This window comes from Colias croceus, chromosome 4 (genome assembly GCF_905220415.1).
Source record: "Colias croceus chromosome 4, ilColCroc2.1".
NCBI classification, from domain to species: domain Eukaryota; kingdom Metazoa; phylum Arthropoda; class Insecta; order Lepidoptera; family Pieridae; genus Colias; species Colias croceus.
Genome location: NC_059540.1, coordinates 5,621,933 through 5,639,748, shown reverse-complemented (window position 1 = coordinate 5,639,748; position 17,816 = coordinate 5,621,933). Strand labels below are relative to the sequence as shown.

The following is a 17,816-nucleotide window of genomic DNA, read 5'->3' as shown; positions in this document are numbered from 1 at the left end:
CATTGCCATCATTTCTTGCATGCTTCACACAGCCACACAGACATTTTACATGCCGACTAGATTTTTGCTAGGTTATTGTTGCATTTGTGTATAATGTGTTGTGTAATTTTAGGGATACCAATAACCAAGACGAGTATCGACCACCCGTGCCACCGCACAGAAACTCTTCGACACCTCAGCCTCAAGTACCGGTGCCTCCACGGAATTCCAATAAAGTATGTTGCTATTTCATTATTTCTCGTACGAATAAAAAAATAATTAATACCAACTTGATCCCTCTTTTCCTCTAGTACGAATGTATATTAAGATTATGTGCTTCTCCAGAAAATAATCTATCTCTCAACAAAATTTTATTCAGATCCGATCAGATGTTTTTACTTGAAATAGTCACTAAATCAGTATGATTGCTTTTCAAACTTTCAAAACTTTATAATAATGTTCTTATTTCAGATTTTGCCGGAGTCAGTCATGCCACCAGCTAGACGAAGCCACTCCAGGAATCATCATAAGAAACACGATCGCGAGCACGAGCCTACCAAGAGATCTCCGGAAAATCAACGCCACCCAGACCGGTACGTTTTTTTTATAATAACTACTTCTACAACGTCAACGATTTATCGAATAATGTGATCAAAACTATTCATAATACGGTGCTTAATTAATAATATGTCTCTATTTCAGAATTATTGATTTGAATAAAGCCGAGTCCCCATACATTCCGAGCCGAGAAATTAAAGACCAATACAAACGCGATTCTTACCCTCTTCGACTCCGCAACGACTTTGACGACGATCCAATGGAAAACCTTACTAATAAGGACGATTGTGCAAGATTATTTGAGTTTGATAACGATGCTCCTCTTATCATGGAGAATAAGGACTATCGAGAGATTGTTGGCCTCAACAGAGGAACTGATGACTCACGACGCACCTTCACTAAGCCGGAAAGCCCTGACTACATGCACGACTCTGGAATCGGTAATAATATTATGTTTTTTTATTATACCACTTTTCGAAGTAAGCTTATTTACCATTTGATATACTTCCCTTTAAAATTTCTATCTTTTTCCTATTATGTTCTTACGCTATGATTGTCTAATATAAAATGTGTAAATTTTATTACGAGCGAATCTTTAAACATTTTTACTTTTATTGACTTAGTATTCTCTGTCATTTCCAGGTCTACCTGATTTGCAAATGAGACATAAGAGTAAATCGAAGGATACTAATGGCAAAGGAGATTTCGTTGAATTGTCCAACCAAAATAAAGGTGAGTTATGTTTCACTACGTACCTACCAATCTATTATTATTATTTACTAGCGGTCCGCCCCGGCTTCGCCCGTGGTACATATTTCGCAATAAAAGGTAGCCTTCGTTCTTTCTCAGGGTCTAAAGATTGTCTGTGCCAAATTTCATCAAAATCGGTCCAGTACAAGCATTGGTGCGTAGAGCTCAAGGAAGTTATACTGCATATTGTATTTTAAACAAATGGTTTCCACCAGGTACCCCATCCCCCGAAGTGAAGCGCGCCACCATAGTGGGCAACCCGATGTACTCGCGCGGGGGAGCTGGGGTGGGGGGAGCGGGGGTGGGGGGAGCCGAGCCAGCCGTAGAGCCGCTCGGCCTCGACGACCTGCACATGGACTACGATCAAATCATGCACTATTTCCATAACCTCAAGGTATAAACCGCCACCGCCCACCGTCCCCACGCTTCTAGTGTAGACGTTGCTGTCGCTTGCGATACCGCTCGGCTGCCGCGCGTTCTGTCATATCGTACCGCGTACCGGTGTCTACGTAATCTACTTATGAATTAGAGCCTGACTTTTGATGCATTTAATGTCGATGTAGTATAGTATTTTATATGACTACGTTTTATACGAATATACATTGTGTCGTGCAGTATTAATTAATGTAAGGACGTGTAGCTGTGCATTAACGGTATTGTCTCATAGAAGTAACGTTAGTCTTGTCTCAGCGAGTATAATGTACGCCTCGGTAGCCCTACCTTTATATTACGTCTAGTACCGCCTCTATATCGTTGACATCATCCCCTATATTTTATCTCGTAGACAGCTAGAATAGAATCCGTCTCTTGTCACTAACCTAGAAGTAGCACATCTCACCGTCGATCACAATAATCAGTAATCACATTGCAATCGCCGCAAACTATGACTCATTCGATAAAATTTTTCGCAGGAATCGAACGCCTGAGTAGAGCAGATCATTGCAAAGATCCGGCAGATATTGTCTACGTTTAAATATCAGCATATCACCAAAGCTGCTCCGATCGACGTATACAATGCGCCCGCCGGAGCGAGCGACGCCGGGCGCGAGGATAGTACTATTGACTCAGTCAACAACAACCTGCCGCCAAGCGCCGCACACACACACGAGAACGTTACCGGTTCTCGTGCCGCGCCCACGCAGGTGCTCTGTGACTCGATAGCGCACAGAAACACCTTTATGAAACGCCGCCTTAAGTTCCTCCTGGAACACTTAAGCGAGGCGTACGAGTAGAGTTGTTGGTCAATATATTATCCTCCGTACAATATGTGTCCGAAGTGGATCCTTGCAGTGATCGAAAACGATATAAACTATGTAATTGTTTTATACGTATACCTTTAACGTTTAACGTATTTACTCTAGTCATCGACAAAGTTGCACATGTTTATGTAAGTATTTAATGATGTATCTGTGTGCATGTAGTTAATACTCGAATATAATATTATAATCTATGATAATGTTGTAGATAGATCGCGTTGTCTGTTTGACGATATGACTTCTTTGGTTTTGGTGTCTCGTTAATAAAATGATATAATATACGAGCTTTTAGCGGTTGGAGCTACAATTATTATCCAAATACCAAAATAAAAAAACGTTGCATTTTTCTCTGAATAGTATGTACATATTTTCCATTATAGATGATGTGAAAACGCTACCTCACTTATGTCTTAACTTATAGCTTAGCAATTACATAGATCCATGAGCAAAGCAAAATGTATTTATATAACAACTATTTAATACGCCTATTTATTATTTTAGGTTCTACATAATTTATTCCACTTCTTTTTCCCTTAACAAAGACATGAAATAGGCTTTAAGACTGCAGTTTGCCAGTGTTTAGAAAATATAAATTAGTTTAGGGACTATTTATAAGACAAACCTAGTCAAATAATGTTTATTGTTTATCTAAGGGCTAATTTTTATTTGCTCAAATTTACTGTTTTCAATATAATATTCTGACTATAGGTAATTTTACGTTCCTATTGTTTCACCACTTCATTTATTGATGTTGAACAAAATAAAATTTGGCCTAAAATATCTTCCACGTTTGTGTAACTTTATAACTCGGGACATTACTGTACAACGTTCTATACACGCGTACATTAATTTATCTCAATCAATATTGTATAACTTTGTGATAATATGGCTGCTCTTGTTCATTTTTGGCGGCCGACTTTAAATTAAAAAGCCATATCATATTATGAAATCTAGTTGCTTGTATCATATATTGTAATGTATCTTATTAATTTATTAAAATGTAAATTGCATTTACTTGTAAGTTAGTTTTATAGGTTTTGTAAATATTGTTATGATGTTATATAATTTATAGGTATGTGTGCGAAGATACAAAGGAAATAGATGTATAAATGTGGTAGAGTTGCTTATATACTATCGACAGAGTAGGCTGCACTGAATTATATAATAAAAGTTTCATGTCTGTTATTATTGTACACGGAATAGTAAATGTAATTGATCTTGTAATTGTGTATTGATGTGACCCTTCTAGAAGATGTTTCTAGCGAAATCTCTCTTTTATGTTAACTATTTTTTCCTTTTCAAAGCAAACTGTTATAACGATCTATTCAGCTTTAACTTTAATCTGATAATATTGATATTATTCGTAACGTTTGGGCTTTTGTCGTTAGTTTAGGGACAAGTCACAGATCACTTATATACCTATATTATGCAGTAGAATTTGTTACTACTTACTAAGTATAACAATTGTTTTTGTTGGGTTTTTCCTTATATAAAGAAGTTTATTAATAAATTATTGCTACAGACTGAGGCTTGTCACGAGAATCCCTTAATGAAATGTCAAATATAATAAACAATTATGAAAAAATCCAGTTGTTTTTTATTTAAATATCATCCGAAACTATGAGAAATAATTAAAAACGCTGAAAGGTGACCGATTTGATGAAAAATAAAACTGCATTATTATTATTATAGTTTTTTGATAAATCAATTATATTCCTTGCCAGGTATAGAACCCGTTGATTTTGAAAAAAAAACTTAAAGTAACTAGGTACCTACTACCTACTTATTAAACCAATTGATGGCGGCAAATTTACGGAAACCTCGGAGCAATTAACAAGCCATTGCTAGTTAGTTAATTGCTCCGAGACGAAAACGGTTTTATTTTCTACACTACATTTTTCGTAATGCCAAATATTTCAGTATCCCACACCCTGTTAATTTTTAAAAGCAGGAAGGGGAATTGGAAAAAGCCTACTGTAAAATATTATACTTACTCTAAGGAAAAAAGGTTTATATTTTGGTATTCAGTAATTTCTATTTTAAATCGGTGAATATGGTTAAACACACGTTAAATATCGATCGTTGTGAGCATTACCTCAAGAGAAGTGTGGCGTAAAGTTTTTTAAAATATTGGGCAATCATATTAGCATACCTATATTTTTTTCGCTAACTAAAACATCTTTTTTTTAATGGAACTAAATCGATCATGAGCTGAGAGTTGAGAGAGAGCGAGGTTGTGCTTTGTTATCACAAAGCAGAACCTCATACAGCTAGTCGCTACCTTTTCTAAAGTAGAAGACGCAATTAATCTAAGCCGGGCGCTACAGCAAACAGGCTCAAGAATATATTGCCCGCATTCAAATCTATGAAGCAGATACTGAATTCGTAGGTATATTCTCTATATTGTAGGTATGAAGAATAGCAATACTGTTTTCTAATGAGTATTTTGTACACTATTGACTATAATTATGCTGATATGAGTCATTCTTATATTTTGCAAGCTTAGATTTTGCAAGTATCAAAGAGTAGTAGATAATAATAATGTCATACATTTCACATTTTAAATATAGCGCCATCTATTGGAACATAAATTTCGGAGTGATTCAAATATTTACGCAGTCTCCAGACACAAAAATCATATCATGAAACGGCTCCGATGCGACAAACAAACTTAAGTTTTATAGCATCAATTAAATACTTTATTAATTAATGGGGCATTGAGGAATTAATAGGCGAAAAAAATGAGTGACAAAAAAAAAATACAATCATTACTATTCACTAAATTATATTGTCTATTCCATTACATCTTACAAATATTTGCAGAACCATCTATGGTCATATTTCGATATATGCTTGTGACAGCCGCCCATATTGTTTTGGATTAAATATTTCATTGTGTAATTATTTTGGTTATTTTCTTCCCTCCACTGTTCGTCGGCTGCATGTTTCTCCATTATTTCCTGTGACACTGGCTCAGCTTTGAAAGGCAGTCTCTCGGCAATGATTCGTAACATGTTTTTTACCTGTAAGATACAAAGGTGTAAAATAAATAAAGACGGTAAAAAGGAGAGATTGTTGTAAATTTATATTTATAAAGCATTTGAATGCCATTAAAACCAAAAAATATAGATTCATTTTAATTATAATAATAATAGTCAAGACAAATAAGGAAACATTTGACAGTTCAACATAATTCAAGAATGTTGCCTTGTCAAATGTTGCCTATAATGACTCCACTTTTAGTTAAAATTCATAACAAATAAGTGTAATTTTCATATAACTACCAAATGAATTTAAAAAAGGCATACACAAAGATATAATGGACTTATATCATGATGAGAAACTAATGCACATTATCTATTGTTTTATTGTTATAGGAGACTGTACTGAAATTCTAACGAATATTTACATACCTCAGCATATTCACATTTTCCACCGACTTCAAAAATTATGCGTCCATTTTTTATCGGAGTGACATAATGGTCAATAGCGCCTTTACCACCTCCCATACGTTGGCCCTGACCCTTCTTTGTGATTGGTTGCCACGGAGGATCAATACGCCAGATTGCAAACATTTTCTTTTGGTCCAATCTCCTTGCAACTTGAAGACGGACCATCTCAAAATGTTCATGACGCATTCTACCGCCACCCCTTGCCTATTGGAAGATTCCCATGTTAATAAATAAATATTTTGAGGTTGATCCTATTATGGATCAATCTATTAGGGCTGATCTGCAGATGTTTTCTTTATTCCAGTTATTAATCCGTTGTGATGGAGGAATACTTTTAAAGTCAAACTTCTGTAAGTGCAAGTAAAAGTCACTTCAGTAAAAGTTCAAGGTCGCGTCATGGCAATACCGTCACACGGAGTGAGGCGAGGATTTTGGTATTTTTTAATCTTGCCAAAGAGTTTTCACTTCTGACTTTATATGCTTGGTACACACGCCCATTCTTTAGGTGCGTTGAGAGTAAAATTTCAAGGTGGTATCATGGCAATACCGTCACGTCATGCAGTAAGGCACACACTTTTTATCATGAAGTTTGTTTATTTTATGATATTATTTAAAATGAATGATAATAATAATTAGGTCAATGTGGGTAATTGTAAACAGGGGTGAATGAAAACAGTTGTTTTAAAGTGGAAGTAGAGTTCCACTTACACTTTTAATACCAATTCTAAATGACTACAACTGTAAACAATATTTCATTTTATAGATCAGATTATGGTTTTTCAAGTGTTTGGAAATTCATCTGACTGATTATAGAAAAAATCTTGTTTGTTGTTTACAATCACCCCTGTTGACAATTACCCACCCTGACTTTAATGATTGATGTAGCTGAAAAAAAAATTTATGTCATCTTGGAGCTTTTTAATGTAGATTTAATTAACACAACCTTTTTACATATGCATAATATTTATATGTATTATAAAATATATAAAATAAATGTTACTGACCACAACACCATACTGTTGCAACTGCAATGTATTGTGTACTGGTTCAGGTCCTCTCATGTAACGCAACCTCTTTTGCATTTTAGGTGGTTTTATATTAGAAGGATAGAGGGGCACTTTATCATATACTCTCAATCTTTGCCGTTCCGGTATCTGAATATCTGAAATATTTTTAATAATATTTTATTTCATAAGCCCTATTATTAGTTTATTTTTATTTATTACTAAAAAAGTCATACCGTCATAGTTTTTCGGAGGAGGGAAGTATTTTATTCCCGCTGTGAAGATCATCTGAAGTTTTTCAGGTCGTAAAATATCTGTAATTTAATTCAATAAATTAACAAATAGGTTGAGATTGATTATCGAAATATTGTTTCATTTTGATTACACACTTGCTGCGATATTCCACGTACGCCTCATCATTTTGTATGATATTTTATTCTAAAAAGGTATTCAATATTAGACTTTAAATATATTTTTGTATGTAATGCAAAGAAAAATGATATTAATTATTATTTTATTTATGTAAACATTTTAGGTTATGTGAAATTAAATGTAGGCGAGTTTGACGTTTAACCCAATGGGCAATGGCTGTCAATTGTCATTAGTGCCATTTCAACGTGACAATGACATAGACGAAACGTTTTAAAATTGGTTTAATTTGGTTTTGGGTAATTGTGATTCTGTGATAATTATAATAATCGATAAAAAATAAAACAATATAATGAGAACTACGATATATATTATCTGATTTGATAACGGTCCTACTTCTTCTGAGGCTAGGAGGCTAGCAACCTGTGCTAGCAACTAAGCTAGCAACCTTCTGGCAACCAACTAGGTTGCTTAGTGGTTGCCTGTGGTGGTTGCTTAGCAATAAATGGTAAAAAACAAATAATAGGACAAACCTTGGCTCTTGGGACAAACATTATGAATGATAAATTATTTGCAAATAGATGAACCAAATATTAAATGAATAATATATTATGTAGTACGAATAATCTATAACTTTAAAATGTACAAACGTTTCTAACTTCTAATAATAAAAAAGAAAAATAATGAATTATAAAATAATGTTGAACTTACAAAAGTGCTTATTTATCAATAGTTACGTTTATTGTGTATGGACCATTGTTGAATTATTTTATTTTTACGTTAAGGTTTGTATACCTACTAATTTGAATTATTTTTTAAGATATTTTTTCGCGAGAAAAATAGGTAACTAAGTATTTTAGTCAGTGTGTAGAAAAGCTATATAACTATCTAATTAGTTATATGTGAATAGCTGTTAAAAAAACTTACAATTCTCTTTAATTTACAGAATAATGAGTATGATCAGTTAATAAAATATCTATCAATAACATTATTCATAATGTTCACCAGCATAGAAAGCATAAGACTGTATCTTGGACATAGTGGAAATTTATTATATCGGGTAAGGATTTGGTAATTTTAATAATACACAACAAAAAATTAAGGGACATATTATATTACTTATTATTACGGGTGACAAGTGGCAACCCTACCACTAAATAGTACATATTATATAGTATAAATTATTACATGTAGATATTGCCACCACGGTGCAAATAATAATTGTTCCAATTTAAATTATATATCATTTCAGGTCCCAGAACTGGCCAGTTTTTTAATGTTAAGTGTATTCATGCAATTTCCCCTCATAACCTATTTTTTATTCAATCCATATTTAATGAATACACCTCTGGAAGTAACATTGCATGCTATACTCTGGATCACCATTTCGTCAGAAATTCTGCTTAGTTTTCAAGCTTTAAAGCAAGCATCTTCCATAGCAAAAGGGGTTTATTTATCCACTTCGAGAAATAGACTTTTATGAAACTTGAACTTGAACTGGATCATTGAATATCAAAGGTAAAACAATACCTATCCACAAAAAATTATATACCTAAGCAGTCTATGTGAGGAGTAAGAAAATTACAAAATAAATTACATAAATAAATGGAGAAATAAAAAAATTGTATTATTTATCATTTTATTACTTCACATTAAAGCTTCCTCATTGGTTTATTCTGTATATCTAAGTACTTCATAAGCTAAAATAGTACAGAATTTAATAATAAGTGTTACTTTTGGAACTTTACATACAAAAATATTTTAGTACCTTATACACCTTTTCTGTGTTACTTCATACACTACAAAGGCGAAACTCTTCAATGAAAGGTATTTTTAACGTTTGCACAAACAGCACCACATTATTTTTGATTACAAAAAAATAATTAATTTGCTTACACATAATATTATTCAATTGAATTATTTGCACACAACTGTAATAATACGTACTTGTTATTAGGGATTTAATCAATATTATCGAAAACAGATAAATAAACACATATTTTCAATTCAAGGACCATTTTAAATATATTATGAAATGCGTATTATCTTTTCGTGAAATTATTATGAATATTATAATTCTTTAATATAATATGTGTATGTACTTACATTGTAACGTATGAACTGTAATGCCTGCTCCTGATTTGTGCATATCTTATGTCTATTTGAATAAATTAATTATTAATAAATATAATACCATTTACGATTGGGTTTCTGGCCAAAAATTATTAATTCAAACAGTTTTATCAATTTCAATGAAAATCTGGAAGTAAAACAAAATAATAAAATGTAATTTTTATCAGTAGAAAACAAATTATAGGAGCAATGCTTGCCATTATCAAGTTCAATATTTTTTCTTAATTTGTACTTCCAGATTTGTTACATAAAATTTAAAAATACATATTACGATAGAAAATCTTTGTCTTTTCTGTTTTTAATAACTCAACAATCTCAATTTGTTGAATATCAAATTACAATAATTATTGTATTTGTTACTGGTAACTTACACAAAGTTATCATTTCATGGGAGTCAAAATTGCCTACATATAGTAAAAAAAAAGACGTGTGGATGTCATGAGAAACAAAATTTTCAGTGTAACAAAATTTTGGAAAAGATCACAGTGTGTACATTAATAAAGTATCTAAACTTCAAGGAATAAACCACTGTCTTTAAAAAAATTATCAATTTCCGATCTTACAACATGTAAAGATGATGTAAAAGTTGCCATTTTGGTTTCAAATGACTCAACACTGGCCAAGCCTAAAGATGCGATTATTTGCGGAAATGTAGGAGACATTTTGCAGATGACCTGGAAATAAAATATATTTATAAAAAATCTCACAATGAAATGTCTTAAAGTGGGCTATTTAACTAAGTTGGTTGGAGATTTAAAATTGTTAACTATAATGGAGAATTAAAAAGTTTTAATTCTGTAATAAATAAGGGTGGGTCTGTCTTTTTTTTAAATATCAATCAATTTAAAGTATAATAATTTTGCAATATATTTGGAAATGTATGCTACAATTTCATTACTTAATTTAAATTCATGTTAAGTGTAGTAATTCACTAATCTTCAAAGCAATTGCAAAATTAAAAAGACAAACAAATAATGATAAAAATCAACACTATGGATTGAATATAATCTAAATATTATTACTAAGCTGACTTAGTTTAAAAACAGGTAATTACTAATTTAATAAAATGTGTATTTCTATCCACATAATATGTTTCAAGTTAAATATGATATAATACGATAAAATATGATATATGAAAATTTTTGCAACACAATGTCACCACCAATTTTGTGGTTGCAGGGCAGGGTTAATAAAAATATCCAAATATGTACCGAGAAAAGGCGCTGTACTATCCAATTATGATATTTTTTCACAGAGCCTTCATAAGCTGATGAGAAGATAGCCTTCATGTTTATATCATCACTCTTGACTTCACTCTTCAAGCCTTGCAAAATACCATCAAATGTGAGCTCAAAGAACAGCAATGCCCTGAAATTTGAAATAAAGTCATTTTGTAATTATAAATTTCACATAGAGCAGACAGAAAGATTAACAACATACCAACAGAAAAGCTTTAATGAAGAAAATATATGTGAATATCCTAATTTCAATATAATTTTTCTATTTACAATACCAATAACTATGCAAGAATCAATTTAAAAACATCGAAATAAAACCTTGTACACATCTTTTCATTGATACAGTCAAAACATATAGAACTATGAGTGAGATATAAAAGATTTTACAGTCAACCTATATTTAGGTTGAGAGTTGTAGGTCAACAACGGCTACAACTGTATATAACAAGGGCTATTAATTTATATGTACATACCTACCTATTGAGCCATAATGTAGCCTCAGCACCCGTGCATCCACCTTTTGATTTTTCTTTCATTATTAATTCAAATAGACAGGAATTCTCATCATGAGTAAAACTGTTTTTTATTTTCTGGAAAATATAAAAAAAAATCAATCATTTAGTTTTAGCTTGTCATAGATAGGTATAATGATTGCTTTAAAAAATAAATTATACTTACATCTATATTACCTTGCATGTCATTTTTTACAGGACTAAAGATTTTGCCAAGACTATCTGCAATACAAAAATAGAAGACATTTTTTTTTTCTTAGCAGAAATAACCAGATTATTATATGTATGAAACCAATATTGTATATCTTCTTTCATATTATAGATGCTCATTTTCATCAATTCATTTATATCTTTATATTAAAGAAATAACATAATAACAAACAGAATTCAAAGTTTTTTTAAACTAATAAGTCTAACCAAAAATTATTATGATCAGTCAGTCCAATCAAAATGACAAAAATTTTATTTTTTTATGTTTTACTAGAAAACTACTATGTACTTTATTTCCGTGAATATAGAGGGATTCGTTATATCATTAAAATAAACTGTATGTGGTATATATAATATATATTACTAATATAATAATTTATAAACGGTACATTTTAAAGTTTTGTATGTCGATTATCTAACCATGAAAATTACTAGTTAAATTTACTTACCAACAATTGATACTAAATCTGATGAAGCCTTCACAAATTCCATTAAATTAATTCGTCCATTCTGTATAGGTGGAAAGTAATTCAGGTCTTCAAAATCAATTTGTTTTTGCGATTGAGTGGACGGCCCTGCCATGGTAGATAAATAGGGGACATCGTATGTTTCATTGTTAAATAATTTTTTTACAGCTTACTATATTGTTATCAGATAAGCAAAGTGATAAAAACATCATTTCATTGTAAATGAAGATAGGTAGGTATTAAAAAAAATCATCATGCTTTGGTTTGCTAAATTAATATTTTGACAATAATAATTGACTGACATTAAATGTCAACAAAATCTGGTCAATGGGTTGACTGTTGAGCTTAGTGTGTTGCTAGGCTTAAACACTTTAAAATTTGAAAAAATAAAATTTAACACATACATTTACAAAGCCATGTTAATGTGCATGTTAATTATGAAATTATTTATAATAAAATATATACATAATATTGGAGTTTGTCTCTCATAGTAACAATATAAAAAAAATTATTTTATCCGTCTTATGAAGTTATAATAATTATGCTGAAACTTGAAAATATTTTAATGTACAAAAGTTGTATTAAAAAAAAAACACTAAAAACTAATTCACGTTCGGAAAGCAGAGTTATCCCAGTCAAGCAAAATGGTGAAGCACTTCGAAGTTAGTGCAATAAACATTAAATGCACATTAGCTAACTATCAAGTTTAGATGAACACAATATAGCATATGAATAAACGAAATGAGATTTGGTACTATGCAACTACTTTGTCACTGTCGAATATTATTTTAATAATAATTATTGATATTATACTCAATTAGTTAGGTCTAAGCTAAATGGAACAGCTGTATTAGTTAGTACTGAGTACTGACACCCATAATGTTCCGTTTTAGTACCAACGTACTAAGTAGATAATATTCTGTGACCAACGTGATATTATTATTGTATAGGTACATTAAGTATTAGAACTGTCCTATTCGAAATGTAGGTACCTACCTATACAAAATCACGTAGGCAAAATTAACGTAATAAATTACTAGACTTGCTTGCAAAATCCGTGGCGGCTTTTCTTGGACTCGCATTCAGCGGCTGATTTATCTATTTTACTAGGAAGCAACGGAGCAGACGCGTCACCTGATGCTCAGTTTTTTTTCATGTCAGAGCAAGCAAAGGGCCAGGTGGGCCATTTGATGTTAGTGGTCAACACCGCCCATAACTAGTAACACTGGCGGCATTACAGATGCTTTGCCGGTCTTTTATGTACAATTATGCTCTTTTCTTTAAGGCCCTAATGTCGTTGTTGTTCGGGAACACTGCAGGTGGTAAATCGTTCCATAGCTTCAGTGATTAGCGTCGCTCATATGCTCAGTTTTAAAGAACTATCAATAATTTAGTACATTTAAAATAACTTGCAAATGGACCAGAATAAGACACCCGTAAGAATAAATTAATATTTAAGGACAGAAAACGAACGTAGCACTTGCCACTTACTAGGGTATGGTTGTATACACAGGTTGTATATATGCGGCTCTGTTAGAACTCTTTGAGATTGATCTATAAAGAAAACATTTATGACTCTGTTACCTTTAACTTTGATTAAAATATAACCAATAAATACAGCTAACATACAATATTATTCTAGAATAAACTATAATTCTGAGATTAATACTTTAGTACACAGGAGATTTCTTTGAGCATGTAGCTCAAGTAAAGGACATTTTCTCATAAAAAACTTTTAAAATAAAACAAAAGTATGTATAGCCACAGTTATAGTCTTTACTTATAATATCACCGGCATACAGCGAAAAACTTATTCATTTGATAGTTTTAAGCTAAGGCAATAAGTATTTAACATAACTAAGTATAATAGATTTTAGATAATTGCTAAAATATACAGAAAATATATACTTCAGATTATCATAAAAGTTAATCCCTAACCTTCCCTAACTATAATTTCTTCGTCGATGGTAAATCATTTGTCGTTTGTTACACATCATTTTTTTATTTTTAACATACTTGTTTAAAAATAAATTATGTATTAAGGATATTCAATTAAATGTATATTTGTATGGCATTAAATGTATTTTTGCTTACTTGTAGGGTCAAACATAAAATTTAATTATTTTTTGGACTTTATAGATTATTTTTCGAATTTCATAGGCTACACTTAAAAGGGTGGAGTAGTCAGTCAGTCTTATGTATTAAATATTTCGTTTTAGTATGGGCTCCGCTTTGCAATTTTTCTCGTACCTATTACTATTCTAATTTTATGCTTAGCTGAAAATGTTAAATTATAATTTATATTATTGTAAATACGCTATTGCAATCTTACTGATTTCGCCACTTTTCAGTCCTTGCTAACATTTATGTACATGCTCTTTATTGTCACCATAATTGCCACTTTTTGAGTTTGCCAACCAAATGGTTTTTAACGATTCCATCACTATTACACATTTTAGTATGAAAATGTTTGTTTTAACACGTTTCCTAAGTCATCTTCTACAATAATTGTTAATATTCTGCTTTTTGGGGAAAATGTAAACGGAACTAAAAATCTCTTTTCCGGAAGAACATTAGTGAATTCGTATGAATCCAAAACCATCCCACTCGTCTCATCTCTAACTTCCACAATTCTTATTCCGGCCGTCGATAATATCAACATCTTGTTCTTATCAAACTTTAATGATCGTGTTATGGCTTGTCTCTCTCTGCCGTACTCATTGTTAAACCATCTATGGTATGATAACAGAACTGCACAATTTCGGGTCCAATAAATTGAATCATTACCATTTGAACGGTTTGCATTTCTCTTAGACTCTGACATTCTATTAGTTATTGTAGAATAAACACTAGAAGGTCTTGTTATGGGAGTAACGTTGGGACTCCGTCGAACTATATCCGATTTGGACATAGAAACAAAGTTACCAAGGGTCGTCTTACTTCGGGGTCCCAATATTCTCAAGGGTTCGGCCACATTCATAGTGACGTTTATATTTCGTTGTAAAGAAACTGTAGAATGTTGCACTGGCTTACCATTAAAATTATTCATATTGTCTTTTGTTAATGCTGATCTTTTATCTCCGACTAGAAACACACGATCTAAATTGTCGAAACCTCTGCCCATGATTCCATCTTTTGTATGACCAAGATCAAAAGTATGACCCAATTCATGCAAAACAGATCCCAATGTTGTTGCAAAACACCCTCCCCATGTTCCACGATATCCACTATCGTCCATAAATCTTCTGGTATTGACAGGAGTAGGGTCCAACAATTTTGGCACAATGTCTGCAATAGTTGATGGCCATGTGTATAAGCAAGCTGATCCAAACAAAGCTAATCCACCTCCACCTAAAGCCGCATATGCTTCAGTGTAAGATACAATTTCGTCATGGGTAAGAGGTTTATCATTATCGGTGCCTTTAAATCTTGTACAGGAAATAAATCCTAAGAACTTTCTTTCATTACTTCCTAAGTCTGATAACATGAGTTCTCTTCCGAAATGTGTCCATAGCTCATCCTGTTTCATTTTTCGCGCTTTATTTACATTTAAGGAACTCTTAAAAACAATGCATTCGGGATTTTTATTGTTTACTTCATGTTCAAGTTGAAATGTTTTACGGCCGACACCGCTTTCGTAAAGTTTTTCGGCCGTGACACTCTGTATAATCTTTGCACCAATAGCAATGCGAGAGCAGGCACTCTCAATGGAGTTATCGATTTCAGGTGGACATTGAAAACAACCATCGTGGCCTTGACAGACTATAAAGACTGGTGTAACTCTCAGATTCGTCCTGCGCGGTTCGTACCTTAAAATAAGATTATTTTTTTGCATACCGTTAAATTCTAAATCAATGATGTTTTCACCTTTCTGAAGATCAATTAACATTTTAAATTCTCGGTTATATACATCCCAAAACGTCTCGATTTTGTTTCCACTGGTCGTTAGAGCACATTTTATTTTTTCATAATTATTACAAGCGCCATAAGTGATAATACCTTTTAATAAAACTAAAGAATAATTTACGGTTTCACCGTGTTGAAAATTTGTAATAAATATAGAGTTTTGTTCATTTCTGTTTGGTTCATTCGTTCGGTTGTCCATCACCTGGAAATAATTTTATTATTGCATGTTATGCCATTGAAAATCTGCCATTATTGTTAAGCCTCAAAGGCTTTAAATCTTTTTAATGTTATAATTAGGTTAAGCGTAGATATAGAATACACACATTACGTTACACTTATCAACATGACCTTCATTTAAAACATTTGCTTAAACTTTTACTAAAATGAGAACATGCCGACATTAGAAGTAAAGGTCGCCCCAAATGAATAGTTTCGCACTGAAGCATGACTCACCATGATGCAGTTAGCGTCGAGCGCGCACAACCAGCGCGACGGGAGAACTGCGGTGCGGGCGGTGCGGCGCGGTGGCGGTCGGCGGAACAGGCCAGTCAGCCGCGTGCAGCGTCGATCCTCTTCACTTCCCTTTTGCCTGAACGTCGGGATGGACACACTGCGCATGCTCGTAGATGCAGACGCACATAACACAATAACGATTGCGACGCTTTGCGATACAGACTTACTGTCTCCACTGCCACGAGGGAAATTTAAAAAGTCCGATGCAGCAAATAAATCATGAGTCACCGTTTTTAAGTGTCTTTGTTTACTCCAGCGCTCTTTATTTTAAACGGAATATCTCCAATTTATACAGTGAAGGATTTATATAGTAGATCGTGGTAGAACTGAAGTTAAAGATAACGTCATCAAACATGTATCAGCTTTTCATTATTGTTGTGTGAGAGATAATACATGACGTGTTTTGCTAATATGTATATAATCTAAGTATATAATGTAATATTTATGTTATTTTATTAAAAAAATACTATTAATTTGAGACCTAGTCCATATTTGAATTTATTGATATTGGAGTTATTCTATTACATACATAATTATATTCTTGTCTTAAGCATATAAATTAAAGTATTCATTGGAGCCGTATAGATTATATTTATTATTTATTTAACATTGAGAAAAGTAAGACAAAATTAAAAGCTGTTCTATGAAAATGTTTTCTGTTATTCAAATACACGAAAATGCGTAAATTGCTGCACTTTTCTGTTAGGCGCTTTGTTTTTGAAAGAGTTAGAAATAAAATTTGATAGAAAATAATAAAAGCATTGCATTTTTACCTGACTGAGACATAAGGACGGTCATGTTTTTCGAGTGTATATATTTCTTCGGCAAACTTGTCGGACTTTTATGAGAGTAGTGTCACAATATACAGATACATACAGTATAGTAAGGAAACTTCATACAAAATGTTCGAAATGGCTCCCCTCCCATCAAGCGTGTTTTCGAGGGTATCGAGGGGGATCGATAGTAGCGGGTGACACATCCACAGATTTTGAATGACAAAGATACATAGCAAGAAGCTTATATCTAATACACTGGAGATTGCACTATGACCATTAACTTGTAACAAGAAAATATGACGTTGAATGACGCCTGTATGTTTTTTATCCCTTTCACACCTAACTTGGCAAGTTGGTGTGAAAGGGATAAAAAAACATACAGGCGTCATTCAACGTCATATTTTCTTGTTACAAGTTAATGGTCATAGTGCAATCTCCAGTGTATTAGATAATATAAGCTTCTTGATACATAGTATAGAAAAAAGTTTAAAGTGATGTCATTTCACATTAAATAAATATCGATTGTTTCAGTTTGTAGCCCTTTCAATAAATATATTTGTAAATACCGTATCTGACTACAAGTTAAAAAGAGACTATTTTTTAATTTCTATAGATATGGCAGTATGAGTTTTAAATTATGTTGACATATTTTCTACCAAAATGATAGCTACAAATAGTACCTATTAGGAGTCC

General features: G+C 32.3%; 4 protein-coding genes across 5 annotated transcripts in view; 1 reads left to right on the top strand and 3 right to left on the bottom strand.

Moving 5' to 3' along the window:
- LOC123690883 (transmembrane protein 132E) overlaps nt 1-1,687 on the top strand; it is a 60,378-nt gene extending 58,691 nt beyond the window's left edge. For both annotated transcript variants that reach the window (XM_045634999.1, XM_045635000.1), the window contains exons 16-20: nt 113-215; nt 451-572; nt 682-977; nt 1,180-1,269; nt 1,503-1,687. In XM_045634999.1, coding sequence (XP_045490955.1) covers nt 113-215; nt 451-572; nt 682-977; nt 1,180-1,269; nt 1,503-1,687 — 796 coding nt within the window. The remainder of the gene's footprint in view (nt 1-112; nt 216-450; nt 573-681; nt 978-1,179; nt 1,270-1,502) is intronic.
- A 3,624-nt stretch (nt 1,688-5,311) lies between these two features.
- LOC123690894 (39S ribosomal protein L16, mitochondrial) lies at nt 5,312-7,551 on the bottom strand. The gene is made up of 5 exons (XM_045635013.1): nt 7,389-7,551; nt 7,236-7,313; nt 7,000-7,157; nt 5,957-6,199; nt 5,312-5,566 (listed from the first exon to the last, which is right to left on the bottom strand). Exons 1-5 carry the CDS (start codon nt 7,417-7,419, stop codon nt 5,351-5,353), a joined length of 726 nt encoding a protein of 241 aa, XP_045490969.1. The 5' UTR covers nt 7,420-7,551; the 3' UTR covers nt 5,312-5,350.
- Nucleotides 7,552-9,476: 1,925 nt separating this feature from the next.
- Nucleotides 9,477-12,342, bottom strand: LOC123690896 (glycolipid transfer protein). The gene is made up of 5 exons (XM_045635016.1): nt 11,911-12,342; nt 11,418-11,473; nt 11,217-11,329; nt 10,713-10,869; nt 9,477-10,175 (listed from the first exon to the last, which is right to left on the bottom strand). Exons 1-5 carry the CDS (start codon nt 12,041-12,043, stop codon nt 10,008-10,010), a joined length of 627 nt encoding a protein of 208 aa, XP_045490972.1. The 5' UTR covers nt 12,044-12,342; the 3' UTR covers nt 9,477-10,007.
- A 1,893-nt stretch (nt 12,343-14,235) lies between these two features.
- Nucleotides 14,236-16,475, bottom strand: LOC123690888 (putative zinc metalloproteinase YIL108W). Its single transcript, XM_045635007.1, has 2 exons — nt 16,288-16,475; nt 14,236-16,036 (listed from the first exon to the last, which is right to left on the bottom strand). The coding sequence occupies exons 1-2, from the start codon at nt 16,450-16,452 to the stop codon at nt 14,384-14,386; spliced, it is 1,818 nt and encodes a 605-aa protein (XP_045490963.1). The 5' UTR covers nt 16,453-16,475; the 3' UTR covers nt 14,236-14,383.
- Nucleotides 16,476-17,816: the final 1,341 nt, after the last annotated feature.

What these genes read in the sequence shown, in the direction of transcription:
- LOC123690894 (XM_045635013.1), bottom strand. Translation starts at nt 7,419, where the DNA reads ATGATGAGGCGTACGTGGAATATCGCAGCAA. An exon ending in TCCTCCGAAAAACTATGACG is followed by an intron (nt 7,158 to 7,235) that starts GTATGACTTTTT and finishes AAAATATTTCAG; the next exon opens with ATATTCAGATACCGGAACGG. An exon ending in GAAAATGTGAATATGCTGAG is followed by an intron (nt 5,567 to 5,956) that starts GTATGTAAATAT and finishes TGTATCTTACAG; the next exon opens with GTAAAAAACATGTTACGAAT.
- LOC123690896 (XM_045635016.1), bottom strand. Translation starts at nt 12,043, where the DNA reads ATGGCAGGGCCGTCCACTCAATCGCAAAAACAAATTGATTTTGAAGAC. An exon ending in AGATTTAGTATCAATTGTTG is followed by an intron (nt 11,474 to 11,910) that starts GTAAGTAAATTT and finishes TTTGTATTGCAG; the next exon opens with ATAGTCTTGGCAAAATCTTT. An exon ending in ACATGCAAGGTAATATAGAT is followed by an intron (nt 11,330 to 11,417) that starts GTAAGTATAATT and finishes TATATTTTCCAG; the next exon opens with AAAATAAAAAACAGTTTTAC.
- LOC123690888 (XM_045635007.1), bottom strand. Translation starts at nt 16,452, where the DNA reads ATGCGCAGTGTGTCCATCCCGACGTTCAGGCAAAAGGGAAGTGAAGAG. An exon ending in TCGACGCTAACTGCATCATG is followed by an intron (nt 16,037 to 16,287) that starts GTGAGTCATGCT and finishes AATTATTTCCAG; the next exon opens with GTGATGGACAACCGAACGAA.